Source organism: Labeo rohita, chromosome 20, assembly GCF_022985175.1.
Source record: "Labeo rohita strain BAU-BD-2019 chromosome 20, IGBB_LRoh.1.0, whole genome shotgun sequence".
Taxonomy (NCBI): domain Eukaryota; kingdom Metazoa; phylum Chordata; class Actinopteri; order Cypriniformes; family Cyprinidae; genus Labeo; species Labeo rohita.
Window position 1 is genome coordinate 20114572 of NC_066888.1, and position 19123 is coordinate 20133694.

At 35.7% G+C, this 19123-nt stretch overlaps 1 protein-coding gene across 9 annotated transcripts in view; it reads left to right on the forward strand.

Annotated features, from left to right (window-relative positions):
• Positions 1-19123, forward strand: part of otofa (otoferlin a) — a 74234-nt gene that overhangs the window by 34568 nt on the left and 20543 nt on the right. For all 9 annotated transcript variants that reach the window (XM_051138727.1, XM_051138728.1, XM_051138729.1 and 6 more), the window contains exons 6-22: positions 9312-9385; positions 9605-9731; positions 10008-10062; positions 10982-11113; positions 11349-11411; positions 11551-11635; positions 11728-11887; positions 12363-12549; positions 13971-14157; positions 14277-14500; positions 16688-16796; positions 16934-17123; positions 18101-18221; positions 18357-18457; positions 18541-18631; positions 18724-18840; positions 18919-19071. In XM_051138727.1, coding sequence (XP_050994684.1) covers positions 9312-9385; positions 9605-9731; positions 10008-10062; positions 10982-11113; positions 11349-11411; positions 11551-11635; positions 11728-11887; positions 12363-12549; positions 13971-14157; positions 14277-14500; positions 16688-16796; positions 16934-17123; positions 18101-18221; positions 18357-18457; positions 18541-18631; positions 18724-18840; positions 18919-19071 — 2176 coding nt within the window. The remainder of the gene's footprint in view (positions 1-9311; positions 9386-9604; positions 9732-10007; positions 10063-10981; positions 11114-11348; positions 11412-11550; positions 11636-11727; positions 11888-12362; positions 12550-13970; positions 14158-14276; positions 14501-16687; positions 16797-16933; positions 17124-18100; positions 18222-18356; positions 18458-18540; positions 18632-18723; positions 18841-18918; positions 19072-19123) is intronic.

Below are 19123 nucleotides of genomic sequence, written 5' to 3' on the forward strand. Positions count from 1 at the left end.
ATTATAATTATAATATTATATCAGATATTTAATATTAGTCTGGTGAGTAAACTAAAAATGTAATTAATTTCATTAAAATTTCATTCATTTAACATATTTAATATTGGGGTCATCCAAGTTATTTAATATATTTAATTTTTTTTTTTTTTTTTTTTTTTTTTAAAGCAACACAATAGTTACTTTCCCTGGTAATTAGTTACTTTTATAATGATGTAACTCTGTTACTAACTCAGTTACTATTTGTGAGAAGTAACTAGTGACTATAACTAATTACTTTTTTAAAGGTACGTGCCCAACACTGGTCTTTACTCCTTTCCTAGTGATTAGAAGAGGAGAAAATAATAGGAATTGGATATGGACGAAAAAACATCTTAAAGACTTACGTCATTATTTTCTTTACTTTAGCCTTGATGCCTTTGATGCTTTTAGTAGACCACAGCTACTAAACAAACTTGCAGGATGTAAACATGCCAATGCTTGTCATGATGCCTCAGCCACTGTTTTGAGTTTCGAGTTTCTCGGTGTGGATTTTACTAGATATCCGAGGGCATTTAGACTCAGTGGTACAGTACGTAATTTGTGATGCGATCTAGGAAATTCTAACACATGGTGAAATTTGAGCTTTTTATTGTTTTGATACCATATGGAAGCTGGGTTTAAGCTGGGTTCAAACTGTTTTTATTTCGTCCATAGCTTGAACGAAACCAAAGTTATGACTATCTTAAGTTGGCTGATCGTTATGACTGTCATCGGACTCCTCAGTAACTTCATCATCCGATCCTTCATCTCTGGATGTAAAATAGTCCATAATAACATTCAGTTTCAGACATTGACATCACCAAGATTGCGCCAATTGAGACGAGCAAAATTAAGTAAGCAGCTACAGTACTTCAGACTGCGTTGTTGCGTTCCGCGATCTCACGATATATAAAAAACACAATAAATAAAAAACTGCGCGCCATAGTTTACACAGGACTGGCTGAGAATGTGCACTGATACATCTTTATTAAACATGTTATGTATTTTGATAGGTTAACTGTTTTTGGGATGTTAAGGGAAAGCACCTCAGCAGTACGTTCTTAACAGAAGTCATTTCTGATTGCTGCAATAAATCGCTATTTTTCTGCACTGAACAAGTGAATTTCAAGATGTTTTCAGAGATGATAGACAAGATGTTATAGAATAATAATTTAATTAAAACCCAATTTTGACAAAAAAATTAACATTCGACCTATTTTATGAATTTCCTGAAAACATCCCAGCGTGACATCCGACGGGTTTTCCCAAATTGCATCACATTTCGTTTAAGCCTACGCTTATATCCATCGCCACCTGTAAGCTCTTTTAGTAGCTGTGGTCATTGTATTAGTATATTATTTTTCAAGTTGTGTATTCCGAGCTGTGTTGCGGTAAAAATAGCAAAAGGTAGCACCAGTAGCTCACAAATGCAACCATTTCACACCATTAAAAATAATGGCACCCCCTCATAGTCCGAGATATGTATAAAACAATGAGGATTTTTTACTACATATTTCAGTAAGAGACATCATTTACATTATATTAAGCCATGCAAGTCTTAATTTCTGGGGTTCCCTTTAGTATTCTTGACTATTTATTATTATACTACTGTATATTTATGTCAAGTGAAGTGAGTATAGAGACATACAAAGGAATGCAATGCTCTGCCTAACAGGACCATGATGTTACATATATAAACACGTACATCTGGCCTATATAAAAGAAGTAATCTAACTAAAGATATACATTTGTTCATCATTTAAACAATCTTATTAGCACATCCTTTTTTTACTGTGAAGGCATTTTTGCTGAGTAATGAAGACATGGATGACTGGAATGTGTGGGATGCATTGATTTCCACTAAGCCTTCCAGTCTCCACAGGTCCTCTGATCTATAAATTATAACTATACACAGACACAACAGTACTTCATCATGGTTTGTGCGTGGGCATCATTAGTGTTTTTGTGTGCATGTGTTTACACACTGATGAATATGGATGACTACTGCTAGAAAAATCTATATTAAACATAGTACTAGGTCAAATAAACTAGCCACAAGAGATTTGTAGGTGGTTTTGGATTGTTTTGAAAGCCCCGTTTAATTTAGATCTTGTATTTGATGTTGGGGATTAATTAGTCAGTATTCAACCAATAAATCATTCCAACAAACAGTGATTCTAGAATTCAAGCATTCCTTCAAATCTTTAGCAAGTATTTTATGAGAGCTGTTCTAATTAACCTTGATTGCTTGCTCACTTCTATTTTTTATTTTAAGTAAATCTCTATGAAGTCATTCATTTTCGTTTAAACTTTTGAATTCTTATGTCTTCACTCAGGATTCACTCTCATAAAAATATAATACAAGTGATGTTTCTAGTTTCAGACAGTTTATATCTATATGCTACACTGTTCATGTTACCTCTGGATGTGGGCCTTATCTTCATGCAGGATAATTTCTTGTTAGAAGCTGTTATTAATAAAGCAACTTTAGCATGTATTAATTAGCTGAGTAAATGAGAAGAGACGGGGAGAGGAGAAGACAGAAGGAATCGTTCAGTTCTGAATAAATAGGATGTGATATGATAGTTTATTATGCATTGCATAGTTAGCATAGATGACAGCTGCTAAGTCAGACAAACAAACACACACATACTCACTAGAAAAGTCAGTTTCTTTTCTCCACTCCCTGTACTGCAGACTAGGAAGCAAGCAATGCAGATCTTATACAACATATTTTCTGTTTCTGACCAGAAGGAGTGAGCACAAAACCACTCTTTCATGCTTTATGGATGACTTTAGAGCTCACACAAGGAGTTTGCCACACTTTCAAAGACCTTGAGACTGTTTGAAGATTTTGAGCCTATGTTTTTTATACCAAGCTTCTTCCTAGTTATGAACTGAATATAACTTTAAGAGTCTGGCTTTTCTACTACTTTGCATTTCACAGCAATCAGTGTCTTCAGCACTTTAAAGAATGAATATTAATTACAAAATGTATGTGTTTATGTATCTACTTATACATGTTGGACAGTCTGGAAACAGAACAATTATCTTTAAAGATTTTTTTTTGACACTTAAAAGTTTCACAGTTTTTAGGTTACTTGACATTGACATTTTAATAATGTATCCCACTGTCCTCACTTGAACCTCATTCCTTGGTGCTGTTTTATAATTGATTGCAAGCCTTAGTTGTATAGTTTTACTTTTAAAAGTGTGAGTTTTTTGGATGTTCTCTATGAAGAAAGTGTGTGTGTGTGTGTGTGTGTGTGTGTGTCTGTGTGTTTGTTGTATAGGGACCCAGTGGGACCTAGTGAAGCTTCTGATCTAAAGTAACTGCTAGTCCTCTCTAATGACTAGACCCCTCTCTCATCTCCACCTCTTTTTCTCGTTCAACGTATCTTTGCTTTATGCCTTTTTAGCTTTTCTCTTTCACTCTGTTTTCTTTCCCTATAGAGTCATGGGTCTGTAGGGTGAGGATGGCCCTGACCAATATCTCTAATTCTGGCTCATTGATTGGACTTTTGTTTACAAAGACTGTGTTTGTCTGTTGTTGTGACTTAGCTGAAGATTGGATCAGTTTAATGATCAGTTTAATTCATGCCGAAATCAAGGTAATTCCTTTTCCCTTTTCCCAGTAGTGGACGAGGTGTCTGTCTTGTATCCAAGGCTAGATTTAAAGGGAACCCCATGTATTAAAACTTGTATGGCTTAATATAAAATAAATCATGTCTCTTACTGAAATATGTAGTAGTAAACACATTAAAGATTTATATTTATTTTAAAAACTCACATCATTACATACATATTTTGGACTATAGGGGGGTGCCGATATTTCAGTGAAATGGCTGCACTCTGTGAGCTACTGGCGCTACCTGTTGCTATTTTTACCGCGGCACAACTAAAATGCAATTTTTAGTCGAAGAGCAACAAGGGAAGCAATGTGAGTCTTCACTGCTTTTTGTAGCCATAAGAAGAGGAGAAAAGAATAGGAAGATGCCAGTGGATGAATAAAACTTTCTAAAGACTTGTGTCTTTGTTCTCTAAAATTTAGTTCTGATGCCTTTGAGGCTTTTAGTAGACTACAGCTACTGAAAGACCTTACAAATGACACAGACAAGAAATGCTAGATGCCATCCTTTCAGGATGTACATGTGCCGATGCTTGTCATGACGCCACAGCCACAGAAGGAGCTTCTCAGTGTGGATTTCACTTTATATCTGGGGGTGTTTAGACTCCTTGTGGAAAAAAATTGATGGTACGCCATTTGTTTAAGCTTATACATATATATCGCCACCTGTAAGCTCCTTTAGTAGCTATGGTCATCGTATCAGTATTTTATAGAGTTTTGTATCATAATGGGGCCCCCATAGTCCAAAATACGATGTGGGTGTTTTAAATAATGTAAATCTTTCATTGGTTTTCTACTACATATTTCAGTAAAATACATCATTTACATTATATTAAGCCATACAAGTCTTAATACCCAGGGTTCCCTTTAAATGGCTGAGATGGATTTGCTGTACTGTTGTAAAGGTTTTGTTCTTTTTCTTTTACATGTTATTTGAAGAGCTCCACAAAATGCACCTGCATCACAGAACCAGCTTGACAAAGCTTTGATACCTCAATTGGACCATCCAGCTTCTATCAGCCTTTTGTGTGCAACATAATTATCATATAGAGAACACTGCTCTATGTTTATCCTCAGCATTAGATGAGGTGCTTTCATGTTTAGTAAGGCAGAAATTACCACCATGCTTGGGCAAAAACTGTTTAATCTGGCATAAGGTGGTTTACTGGTCATCCAGCCTGGCCCAGCTATTTATGCTGGTCCTTTCTGATGGTTTTAGAGGATTTTGGCTGGCTGAATAGCGAAACCTAATGCCAGCTTGAAGACCAGCTAAACTGGTTTAAATCATCTAAGACTAGCTAACCACCTCAGGTGGGTTTAAGCTGTTAGCATAGTCACTTCTGATCAGATTCATTCTCATAGCCTGCTGTTTGTAAGTAAAGCTTAATCATGAGAGCAGGAGCGTTATTCTCTTGAGCCTGGTGCAGTGACGGACGAAATCTTGCAGTCAAATGAAACTTTACAGAACAAAGGAATTTGCAGAGGGATCTTTGTCGCTTTAGAGCTGTTGCATTACTCTAGTGATTCAATTCGCTGTCTTTGTTAAAGTCTAATGTTCAGCCTCAATCGCTCCATTCTTTTGTTATTCTCTTCTCCTCCTTGCATAAAACTGTCACTTTGAACCCCCACATATACTTTAGAAACTAGGGCACGAAAGCTCAAAGGCACTCGTTGTTTAATAATTCATTGCTTTAATCGACAGTCACATTAATGAAACAGAATTGTGCTTCTTATTCGCTTACGCATTGCTGTAAATGGAAGAAATGACAAAGGAGACTTGTATTAAAACAAACACTTGTGTATTCATGTCTCTGCTGAAAAGCGTTTAACTGTCTAATTGTGTAAAACTGAAGAAACTTATCTATATTTATAATTTTGAAGTGACCCAGAGGGAAAAATAATCACCCCAGAACTTTGTTCTGATCAGTGATGTGACAAAGAATGCGCTCTGAGTTTCTGTTTTAGCTTAGTTTTTGTGGCTTGAGAAACTAGCCTCAGACACCAAGGTCTCCCAAGCACTTGAGCAATACATAATTCATAATGCTGCTTTATGCTTTTCAATGCATCCCATTTATCTCTGTTTAAATGTGTTGTTGTGCGTTTATTCTGTGTCAAGGTTGAGGAATGGCCTGTGATATACTCTGAGACTTTTCATTGATGTAAAATATCTTCTCTATTTTTGAGTGCCATGCACTTTTTCTTGCCAAGTAAAGTTTAGCTAGTCTCCAAGCCTGGTTAAGCTATTGTTGCTAGATACAATGATGTGTTTGTTTAGTTTTAATAGATTATTAAAGGGTGTCTTCAGCAGAAGTGATCTGTAAAATGAATAAATTAGTTCAAGTGGTGCTTTTTTTTTTTATTCCATTCACTTTTCATTCAGAAAGGATGCATTAAACTACTCAAAAGGGACAGTAAAGATATTAAAATGTTACAGAAGATTTCTGTTTCAAATAAATGCAGTTATTAGTTTTAAACTTTCATGGTTTCCACAAAAAATATTTAGCAGCACAACTGTTTGCAGAATTGATAATAATACAGAAATGTTTAGTGAGCACCAAATCAGCGTATTAGAATGATTTCTGAAGGATCATGTGACACTGAAAACTAATTTTTACTAACTCCAAACTTTTGAATGATTTATGTTCAATCTTCAGTCTTATTCTACTTTTTGTATGGTCTTGGGGTACTACAGTATGCCACATTTGAGGATTTACTGTAAATATATTTATGTTTGCTCATATTCCATCACTTCTGAATGCCTCAAGCAAATACAAATGAAGTGCCTTTCACATTTCTCTCCCAGGTGTCATGTTCTTTCCTTTCATATTGCAATGACAGTTGTTGTTTTGTTTGTATTATGTTACAGGTACAGGCCATAATTCTTAAACAGGCTTTAGAATAATTGGTTTTGGCTCAGTGACTTTTTTGTGCATCTTCACTCATAATATCTAAAATGTCACTTGAGCTCACCCCCACACACCAATTTATGCAAAGGTCACTCTTCAGTAAACTGGAGAAAGGAGGATTACACTCTTTATTAAAGTGGGATTGGCGTTTTGCAAAGGTCTCACCTCTTAAGGAAACCAGATGAAATTAGTTTTCAAATGAAAACTAATGAAAGCCAAATAAAAATACAGCATTTGATGTTTAATGATGGAATTAAATGTTATTTATTTATCTCAAGTGCCTCATTGATTGACAGTGTCAACAAATATCTGTCTTCTAGGAATAAAAAATAGTGTCTGCTCCATTGTATGAAGCTCAGAGTGCAATCTGACACTCTGGCTTTGTTCTCTGTAGCAACGCTGTCCATCAAACTGATGATTAACTGAACATCCTATAGTCTCTAGACTAAACAAGTTAGTGGTGAAAGTCTGGTCTATACACTACATACAGGTAGACTTACTGGAAAGGTATTTCATGTGGTACGGAATTAGCTCCAACGAATCCCAAAGACCGCAGAACCGCCGTTGTTTGCGTTGTCAAGTCATATCTGTGGGTTGCCTGTTTCTCCTTGACTGCTGAAGTGAAGCCTTTGATTAAAGAGAGCTGGTCTCATCACGCTCTAAAAATCATCTAATTAGTGTTAGGTTACCTTATAATGTCTAGATACAATCCAGTCTTTTCTTCTTGATTTTGTCCACTTTAATCATAGGCAATGTTCTAGTGAAAGTCCATTTTCACCGTTTGTTTTATTTTATTTTATTTCATTTTATTTTTTTATTTTTTATTTTTTTGTAGCAATCCCAAGATGATATTACTGAGGTTAAAAAACTCCAATTACAGTTTATTTGCATAATCTGATAACCCACATTTGTAATTAATAATATATATAATATATATAATGAAAACCTAAATTTTGGGGTCTGTAAGATGTTTCAGTGGTTTTGAAGCAAGGCTCTTATGTTCGCCAAAGCTGTATTTTTAATCAAAAATACAGCACAAACAGCACTGTTCAGAAATATTATTTCAGTTATTTGTAATTAATTCCTGTGGTGGCAAAGTTCAATTTTTGTAAGTCATTAAACCAGTTTTCAGTGTTACATGATCCATCAGAAATCATTCTAATAAGCTGATTTTCTCCTCAAGAAGTAACAGTATTTTTTACTCTGTTTAATGTAGGTAATTATATCAGACACATCTGTAAGAGAGTGAGAGTGGGTGAATGTGGGTGTGTATCATTGTGTGTCTATGTGTGTGTGTGAGGTCACGTACTCTCCTGTTACTTTTTCACTCATACCTGGTCATCATCTCAAGTTCTCCCTTATTGTGGATGTCCCGTTTAGTCTGACGAGTGTTTCTTTGCCTGTGTGTTTTGCTTGGATCTGGATTAGCAACTGAAAATGGACATATAGTTGGTCAGGAATACCTCATTTTTTACCCTGGGTGTCTCAGAACACACACTTATCTGGTTAGTTTTTAGTGGTTGTCAGCGTGTGGTGAGTATCCTACATGTGTGAGTGAGCTTGTTCTTCTGTGCAGTTCATAAACTTGTTAAACTAAGCCTGCTTAATCTGTGAGTTCTGTTGAGAAGAATATTCAAAGCTTGTATATGTATTTCTATACTCTGATCTCATGTTAACATTTATTTGATATAACTTCATGTTTGACTGAGGGGTCTTTGAATCTTTAAATAGTTCACCTTTAAAAAGTGAACTGGGGGAAAAAAAACTTCTGATCTTTATTCATTTCTTTTAATGAATAGATGATTAAAAAGCAAGCTCTGAAGACTTTCACTTCAGTGTTACTTTGATATGATGGCAGTGATTCAAAAAAAAGATTTTAGAGAGCATGCATCCATCAAAGGACTGAAATTACAGACTAAATTACAGAATAACATTTGAAAATGTTGAAAAAAAGTATCTGAATTTGCATGATCAGTCCTGACTTGACAGATGATGTCCTATTATTTGCTGATTTACATAATTCATCCAAACAACAGAGAAGTCAGTGTAATCTTGATACATTTTCACTCTGTTTAAAATGCTCAAAGGGACAAAACGATCTGGAATTCTTTCATCTTGTCCTGAGAAAGTATCTATATCCCTAGATCACAGCTAATTGGAGAATTGTGCCCATCTTGTTGAATAATTAAGGACCGTTATTTGTCCAGCCGGCCTGTGACATCATCAGGCCTTTGTAGGTGAACTGATATCTAATCACCATAATATCAGTGCAGAGTTATTGGACACCACTAGGGCTATTGTGAGTGGGGTCTCGCTGTTGAAACGAGTGTCTCGTCTGAGTGATAAATATCACAGAAATTTTCCATCATGGGAAAACCTGTCGTGCTCCAGTAGTGATGATTTGATTGCTCTCCAGCAGTGTCTAAGAGAATGAATTAATAAAAATAAAGATAAAACTTGACCTGTAAATCAAACGTTTGTACATGTGAATCATTTTGATGCTGGAATATCTATCCTTTGCACTACCTATGTGTAAGCCGTATGTATTAATAATTTACTTTATTGAATTGTGAAATGTGTCCAAATGGTTCACTGCTTTTTATATGATATATCTATGTAACATAATCATATTTCAGAGTTTAAATAATTCAGTGTTTGGGAGGCCCAGAGATAGAAATGATTTAAAAACAAATCACAGTGCAAATATTCTCACTTTTTCCCCCATTCATGCTGACCCAAATGTTTGTTTTATACTACAGGACAGGAAAAGGAGTGTTTTCAGCCATGAAACTAGGCAAGACTCGCATCTCTAAAGATGACCACAAAAAAGGAGGTAAACAAACAAACTGAAATGGTTTTTAGCTTTCTGGCTATTTGTGTCAGTTTTAACTCAAGCTTATTGTACTTTCATTACCTTAACCTCAATTGTACTTTAAATCAGTGGTTCTCAAATGGTTTTGCTTCAGGAGATTTTACATCGGCGTCAATAGGAAAGACTATAGAATCATAAAATTCTAATGCAACATTAATTCAGCTGTGCTCTTGTGCGCAGATGATCCTGCCATTTTGGATGCAGAAGATTTGGATCGAAAGGCCATTCGTCTGGGCGGTGGACTTGACCCTGATACCATCTCACTGGCCTCTGTTACTGCAGTAACCACTAATGTCTCCAACAAAAGGTCACATATCTGATGTGCACACGGTGTAATTTTTAAAGCAGTACACTTTCACATTTCAAAGTTTATCTGTTTGCATCCTTTGAAAAGGTCAGATGGAAGAAAACCCTGAGTACTTATTTTATTTTATTGTATTTTATTTTAATTTATTATAAATGAATTTTATTTAATTGTATTATTTTATTTTATTTTATTTTATTTGACTAATCAATTGACAGTCCTTGTTTAAAAGGTTTTTTTTTTTTTTTGTAAGTTTGATCTTCACTTCTTGTTTTTCAGATCAAAGCCTGACATTAAGATGGAGCCCAGTTCAGGGCGTCCTGTGGATTATCAGGTATGAAGAAAGACGAAAGAACGCAGCGAGAGCAAGGGGAGCTCAATAACATTCCCACATTCTGAAAGACAGCTCCAGACCTTGAATTGCCATCATGTTAAACCAGTGGCATTTATCCTTGAGTAGTGTATTCTGCTCAAAGCCCTGAATATACAGAGCCCTGAATATAAACAAACAACATCAGCCTTGAGCTTCAGTGTTTCAGAGAAGCCTTTGATGTTTACTTACTAATTGTCTTCTGCGTGGCTGTTGTGTTGAGCAGTTGAATTGCAAATTCGTTTCAGTGTTGCCACTGTATAATTCTTTTAAATGCAGGAAATCCATATATCCCATGTGTGCTGTGTAAGTGTTTTTAGGTCTTGTTAAAATGTTTCCTTATCTCTAACAGTTCATATTTTCGCTGGAGGTTGCAAAGTCTTTTCAGAGCACTTGCAGAATAAATCACTGCAGCAATAAGCAGTATTATTGTCTGCATTCTCCAAGAATCCAGCTACTTTTATTTTGCAGAAAGTAGTTTGTGTGCTTACATGTGTTTCATAAAAATGTAGCTTTGGAGTGTAATAAAGACAACACCAATGTAAGGGAAATAGATGGCTCTGCTCACTTAAGAGCTTAAATTGAGATCACAAGTATTATTATTTTCCTTCTCTTTGGCGTTGCTATTTGTCTATATGCAGCCATAGATGTTTACTTTATGAATCTGTGATCTAATAGAAAACTGTAGCTCATTTGTCATTTGATTCCCTAAAGCAAACTTGACTAACTAGCACGTCTACAGTAATAAAAACATATCAATACAGCATGTCAATACAGCCTCATCAGTCTTAATCAGCATCTAAGACAGTGTTTTATGTCCTGTATGGGTTTTGTTTCCAAATATATAATTTTAATTAATTGAAACTATTAAAATGTCTTTCAGATCAGTGTTACAGTAATCGAGGCCCGTCAGTTGGTTGGTTTGAACATGGATCCTGTGGTTTGTGTGGAAATTGGAGAAGACAAGAAGTATACATCAATGAAGGAGTCCACAAACTGCCCCTACTACAATGAGGTTACATTCACATTGCTGAAAAATCTGAGCAAAGGAATTCTGTTTTCTCAGACAGTTTAGTGACCTGTTTACTGACAGGTCCAATGTAACTCAGAACAAGAATAATAAGAATAATCTCATTTTATTTGAAAATATTGATTATCTTGTACTTTTTTCATAGTAGTTGCAGTATCAAAACCTAAATCCACCCACATTGTTTAACATGATGTCAATATTCTACTTTATCTTCCAACAGTACTTTGTCTTTGACTTCCATGTGCCTCCAGATGTCATGTTTGACAAGATCCTGAAGATATCAGTGAGTAGATTAAGCCTTTGTCCACACTTTCAGCATATGATTGTATGTAATATAACAAACCTCAATTAAAACCCATTGAAAATAGCAGATGAAACATGATTAAGTTGTACTTCTGTTCTTCTCTCATCCTAAAATTAAGGTAATACATTCTAAAAACCTTCTAAGAAGTGGTACTCTGGTGGGTACCTTCAAACTAGATGTGGGAACTGTTTACTTACAACCTGGTCAGTAACCATGGAATAATGGAAATCTTAACAAGTAAGAGAGATACTAATAAGATGGAAAAAGTCTTTTAATCGCTGCGTGTATCTTACAGAGCACCAGTTTCACCACAAATGGGCAATGCTGTCAGACCCTGATGACATCACAGCTGGCTGCAAAGGTTACGTTAAGTGTGACATTGCAGTCGTTGGAAAAGGAGACAACATCAAGACGCCCCACAAGGCCAATGAACCAGATGAGGATGACATAGAAGGGTCAGAAATGGATATCTTCACACATTAAAATTCATATATTTATTTATTTACTTGCTTAGTTCAATAATTAAAGGGATAGTTTACCCAAAAATGAAAATTCTGTCATTAATAATTCACCCTCATGTAGTTCCAAACCTGTAAAACCTTCATTCATTTTCGGAACACAAATTACGTAACCCAACTACCGCGTTTAAGGCCCAGAAAGGTAGTAAGGACATCAATAAAATAGTCCATTAAATCTTAATTTGTGTTCTGGAGATGAATTAAGTTCTTACGGATTTGGAATGACATGAGGGTGAGTAATTAATGACAGAATTTTCATTTTTGGGTAAATTAAATTTTAATGAATTTATATACAAAAAGTGCACTTTAGATTACACCATCTAATGCTTTATTTATATATACATTTATTTATTTATTAATTGATTCATTCATTTATTAGAGCGTCATGTCGGGCTGTTCTTTTATTTTGCAGGAATCTTCTTTTGCCGGAGGGAGTTCCATCGGAGAGGCAATGGGCTCGGTTTTATGTTAAGATTCATAGGGCTGAGGGACTACCTAAAATGAACACCAGCATCATGGCCAACGTAAAGAAAGCTTTTATCGGGGAGAACAGAGACCTTGTGGATCCTTATGTCCTTGTGCAATTTGCAGGGCAGAAGGTAAGAACTACATGAAAACAATCAATAGGAGATACATTTTTATACAGTCATGGCCAAAAATATCGGCACCCCTATAATTCTGTCGGAAAATGCAACACTTCTCTCCAAAAATTGTTCCAATTGCTTTTGTTTTGGTATTCACATGCTTATTTTGTTTGCACTACAACAACACAAAAAACAGAGAAGAAAAGTCAAACTTAATAAAATGTCACACAGAACCCAAAAATGCACTGAACAAAATTATTGCCACCTTGTGAAAATAGTAAGAAATAATTGCTTTTCAAGCATGTGATGCTCCTGTAATTGGTATTTACACACCTGTGGCAAGTAACAGGTGTGGGCAATATAGTAATCACACTTGCAACCGGTTAAAATAGAGAAAGGTTGACTCAACCTTTGTGTTGGGTGTCACACTGACCATGGAGAAAAGAAAGAAGTGTAAAGAGTTGTCTGTGGATTTGAGAGAAAAATTGTGGAAAAACATGGACAATCTCAAGGCTACAAGTCCATCTCCAGAGATCTTAATGAGAGGTTTACAGCCCATGGCACTATAGCTAACCTCCCTGGACATGGACGGAAGAGCAAAATTAATGAAAAATTACAACAAAGGATTGTTTGAATGGTGGATAAAGAACCCTGATTAACTTCCAAACATAATCAAGCTGATCTGCAGACACAGGGTACAACAGTGTTGGCTCGCACTATCTGTCGCCATCTGAATGAAAAGGGACGCTATGGTAGGAGACCCAGGAGGACACCACTGCCGACACAAAGGCATAAAAGAGCAAGACTGGAGTTTGCCAAAACTTATGTGACAAAACCGCAATCCTTCTCTGAGAATGTACTGTGGACAGATGAGACAAAAGCTTTTTGGTAAAAGACATCATGGCACTGTTTACAGAAAAAGAAATAAGGCCTTCAAAGAAAAGAACACAGTCCCTACAGTCAAACATGGTGGAGGTTCAAAGATGTTTTGGGGTTGCTTTGCTGCTTCTGGCACTGGATGCCTTGACTGTGTGAACTGTATCATGAAATCTGATGATTACCAAAGAATTTTGGGGTGCAGTGTAGTGGCCAGTGTCAGTATCTGAATGACCTGGAGCAGTTTGCAAAAGAAGAGTGGTCCAAAATTCCAGTTGAGAGGTGTAAGAAAGTTATTTTTTCCAAAGAGGGTGCTACCAAATATTAAGTTAATAATTTTAATTTTGTCCAGTGCATTTTTTGGGTCCTGTGTGGAATTGTATCAGATTTGACTTTTCTTCTCTGTTTTTTTGTGTTGTTCGAATGCAAACAAAAAAAATAAACATGAGAGTACCAAAACATTTGCATTTTCTGACATATTTTTGGCCATGACTGTATCAATTATTTTTTTTTAAACATGTAATGCATTACTTTTTTAACATGTCACTTTACACATGCAGGGTAAAACGTCAGTTCAGAAGAGCAGCTACGAGCCCATCTGGAATGAGCAAGTAATCTTCACCGAGATGTTCCCACCTTTGTGTAGGCGACTGAAAGTTCAGATCCGTGATTCAGACAAGGTGAATGATGTTGCCATAGGAACCCATTTCATCGATCTACGAAAGATTGCGAACGATGGAGACAAAGGTACTGACGATCTGTCCCAGTGTAACACTAGCAGTTTAATGAATGTACAGATTGAATAGGGGCTGTAAATAAAGAGATCTTAAAGAACGAGAATTAAAGGCTCCTCCATCTCTCCCCAGGGTTCCTGCCCACTATGGGCCCAGCCTGGGTGAATATGTATGGCTCTACTCGTAACTACACCCTGATGGATGAGCACCAGGACTTGAACGAGGGGCTGGGGGAAGGCGTGTCCTTTAGGGCACGCCTTCTAATTAGTATAGCAGTGGAGATCCTGGACACCTCTTCTGCAGACATAATGAGCTCTACTGAGGTACAAATAGAGCCAGTGTCCAACATCTCAGAGGTGAGATTCCTTATTTCCTATTTTGAGACTGGGACAAGGGATTGTGATAGTTTTCTTGAGATAATAACTTAAATCTCTGTAAAACATAACTTATTCTACACTTACCATACATACACTTACTTTGACGTTACACACAGGTTATTTTGAAAGCCATCTGTTTTAACTCATCTGCAGGCCTGTAATTTTCATATTTTCCAATATTTAAAAAAAAAAAATACAGATTCCATTTTGGCCTGGTCATTTGTAACCTTCTTACAACATATGTGAAAACAAATTGATTACAGCTCAGCCCAGATTCTACGAAATATCTGCTGTCCACTGGGAAATTACAAGGCCAAGCTTTGTGTCCTTAGACAAAAAGTCATTGCAGATGTGGAAGTCCAGCTGTCTGTGATTTTGTGTGGCCTTTGGGAGAAAATATTGATTGTCAGACGCATTTTACTGAAGCGCAAGATTTGTTTTTACACTTGATGTAGAGGCAAGCATATGATGCTGATAGTCCCAACTGCCTTTTATCCCATGACTAACCTGGCGGTTTAAAAGCCTGCACATTGATTCAAGCTACATGAAGAATAGAGACATAAAAGTGTAAGCCAAAGATATGTCGATGATGTGATCACTAATATAATACAGAAGAGCTGGAGTCTAGCACAGAAAATCAGATGTTTTCTTAGTGTTTAGAAGAGGAGGAGGTAGTTAACCAAAAATAAAAATTCTAAGAAGTTATTTACTCATTATAAATCAAATTACTTTCTTTCTTCTGCAGATACATTTTGTAGCATTTCTTTCTTGTGATATTATAATAAATAGGGAAATAGAGCACATCAGAAAGTAAAAGTAATTTAACAGCGTTAAAGGGATAACTCACCCAAAAATGAAAATTACTCCATGATTTACTCACCCTCAAGCCATCCTAAGTGTATATGACTTTCTTTTTATAACGGAAGGATGCACTTCATTGGAATTCTTTTGGTCTATTGAATAATAACACCAATTCTTTGCCATTATAAAGATTGGAAAAGCCAGGATGTTTTTGTATTCATATTCAATTGTATTCATCTGAAATAATAAAGTCATTTACACCTAGGATGGCTTGAGAATGAGTAAAACATGGGGTAGTTTTCATTCTATCCCTTTAAAGCATCATAAATGTATCATTAAAGTAGTCTATGGTGTCCATGCGCTCTATTCCAACTTAAAAAAAGAAAATTCATATAATAAATATGAATAAGGACTAAGACTGTGTAGCTCCAAAATAACAAATCCACCTGTAACAAATCATTCAGATCAGATTTTGGAAGTGAAAACTAAAATGTACATTTATTTTGTGAATTGAGCATTACTACATTACTACTGAGTAACTTTCAGAAAGCTTTTGTTCAGCTTTATAAGACATAGAATATAGTGAACAAGTCATAAGGATCCTTTTAGTGATACTTAATTTGTGCTTTTTATGGAAAGTCTCACTACTTATTCATGTATTAATTTATTAAATGTATACATTTATTTATTCCTTTTTATTCTTTTAACAAAAGAAAGTCATACAATGATGAGTAAATGATGAATTTTATTTTAATTAAAAATTTAAAAATGTAAAAATTCTTATGAAAATGTGCCAGTTTTTCATTAGTTAATTATTAATTCATTAATGGTTTTTATAAAAAAAAGGCTATGATACTGTATTTTGTTTGAAAAAAAAATGAGTGGCCTACTAAACTGCCATTGTTATAATAAAAGTGAAGATTTCCTCTCTTCCATAATAAATTTAGTATGAACATTTTTTAACAGTTACAGTTATAGTTATTACAGTGGAAAAGAAAAGTATGTTTTTATAAGGGCGTGAATTTGTTTCTTATTTTCCTCTGAGGACTGAGAGAGTTTTATTTGATCAAAGATCATCACTTCAGTTGAGAGAAGTTGCAGAGCTGCCATAATCTCAAGTCAATTATGATTTCAGACTGAGCTCACACACTTGCAATCACTATTGGGCAAATCCTATTCATGTATGAGAGAAAAGATGCAAGAGATCCCAATGCGGTGAAATAAAAGGTCACCAAAACAAAACATAGGGTGTTTATTCCTCACTATGAAGATACTTATTTAATCCTTTTTTATGGTTAATAAAACCAATGACAGCTATTTAGATGTAATTCTGACCTTAAAGCATCTTACGTTTTTTCCTATCAGAGTGCCACAGGGAAGATGGAGGAGTTTTTCCTTTTTGGGTCGTTCTTGGAGGCCACAATGATAGACAGGAAAATTGGAGATAAACCCATCAGCTTTGAAGTCACTATCGGTGAGCTGAAGTCAAACACCTGTGAAGTCTCTTTTCAAAATTTTGACTTTTCAGGCAACAGTCAGGCAATGCTTCAGTGAATTCAAAACATCAAAAATAAAATTTATAGCACTACATGTACACAATTTTCCACTTAGGTAACTATGGTAACCAGATTGATGGTGTGAGCAAGCCTGCATCAGCAAAGAAGAAGAAAGAGGGTGGAGGGGAGAGTGAAGAAGAGGAGACCGAGCTCATCCACAACTCCAGTGATGAAGAGGCAGAGGATGATGGAGATTTGATGTCTGTGCCGTCTACCCCACCTATGAAACCGGTTATCACTGACAGGTCAGAGGTTAGGGAAAGAAAAATGATGAAATGTCAGAGAAATACTGAGTCGTCAGACTGTCTAAAAATAGTTTTGACAAAACACTGTTAGTACAACAGAAGAGTTCTCTGACTGAAAATCACTCTCACAAGCAACTTGAATTAAAGGTGAAGTCAAAAGTTTTCATACACCTTGAGAATCTGCAAAATGTTAATTATTTTACCAAAATAAGAGGGATCACATCAAAATGCATGTCGTTTTTTATTTAGTACTGACCTGAATAAGATATTTTACATAAAAGATATTTATGTATACAGACATACGGGGGGGTGAAACTTTTTGTATTTGAAGATCAGGGTAAATTTACCTTTTTTTGTCTTCTGGGAAACATGTAAGTATCTTCTGTAGCGTCTAAAGGGCAGTACTAAATGAAAAAATATGATATTTAGGCAAAATAAGAAAAATATACACATTTTCATTCTGTTCAAAAGTTTTCACCCCCCGGCTGCTAATGCATTATATTTTCTTCTGAAACATCAGTGAGCATTTGAACCTTCTGTAATAGTTGCATATGAGTTCCTCAGTTGTCATCAGTGTGAAAAGATGAATCTCAAACACACAAAAATACTAAAAAAACAAAAAAAAAAAGTGGAAGAACAGCTGGCAATTTAACTGTTCACTAAAAAAATATAGGTGTGGATCATTCAGAATTCAGGTAACAACACAGTATTAAGAATTAAGTATATGTAAACTTTTGAATGAGGTATTTTTTATAAATTCAACTATTATCTTCTCTTGTGGACTATATGTAAACATCTTTTATGTGAAATATCTTATTCAGGTCAGTACTAAATAAAAAATAACATGCATTTTGTAAAATCCCTTTTATTTTGATAAAGATTCTGCAAGGTGTATGTAAACTTTTGACTTCAACTGTATATGCTACTGTTCAGCTCTGCGTCTAGGAACTGAACTATCCATTTTGCTCCATTTACAGAAATTACTTCCACTTGCCTTACTTTGAAAAGAAACCCTGCATTTACATCAAGAGCTGGTGGCAAGACCAAAGGAGACGGCTGTACAACTCCAATATAATGGACAAGATTGCAGATAAACTGGTCAGGCTCCTCCTAAAATTGCTATCTGGCTGTTAAACTGTCGATCTCCTTGTTCTAAGCAGTTCTTTTAGGGTTATTTTTGTAAAATCGGACATTATACTGTTTAAGCATGTGCATGTCTGTCTTTGTGAACAGGAGGAAGGTCTGAATGATGTTCAAGAAATCATAAAAACAGAAAAGGCGTATCCAGAACGCAGACTTAGAGGTGTATTAGAAGAACTTAGCACAAGTTGCAGGTGAAAGAATGTACAGTATATATTGCACAAAATCACAAACAACAATCGTTTTACTTTTTTTTCGCTTTTCTCCCCAAATGAAGCCGATTTGTTACACTGGCAAACAAAGATCAGAATTTAGCCGGAAGAACCAAACTGGACAAAGAGAGGCTGAAGTCCTGTATGAGAGAAATGGTATGCCTACACGCCCTATATGGTCTCAGCTTGGACATTAAAAACTGCTGATGGGTTGTTAAATGTAATTCGCGTGGTTGTATTGTTCACAGGAGAGCATGGCTCAGCAGGCGAAGACTATCCGCTCACAAGTGAAGAGAAACACGGTTCGAGACAAACTCAAGCTAGTGTTCAATTTCCTTCACAGGCTTCGTTTCCTGGCAGATGAGGTAAAAGAAATCACATCCCCTTATTGCTCCATTCACATTAAGCTTCTCAGACTTAACGTTTTCTTGTTTATTCATCAGCCCCAGCACAGCATCCCTGATGTGTTCATATGGATGATTAGCAACAACAAACGCATAGCATATGCCCGCATACCCTCCAAAGACATCCTGTTCTCAATTGTTGATGAAGAGATGGGAAAAGACTGTGGGAAAGTCAAAGCTGTTTTTCTCAGGGTAACACCTACTTTATATCCAATTTTTATGCCGTTCTTCCTTCGAATAAACG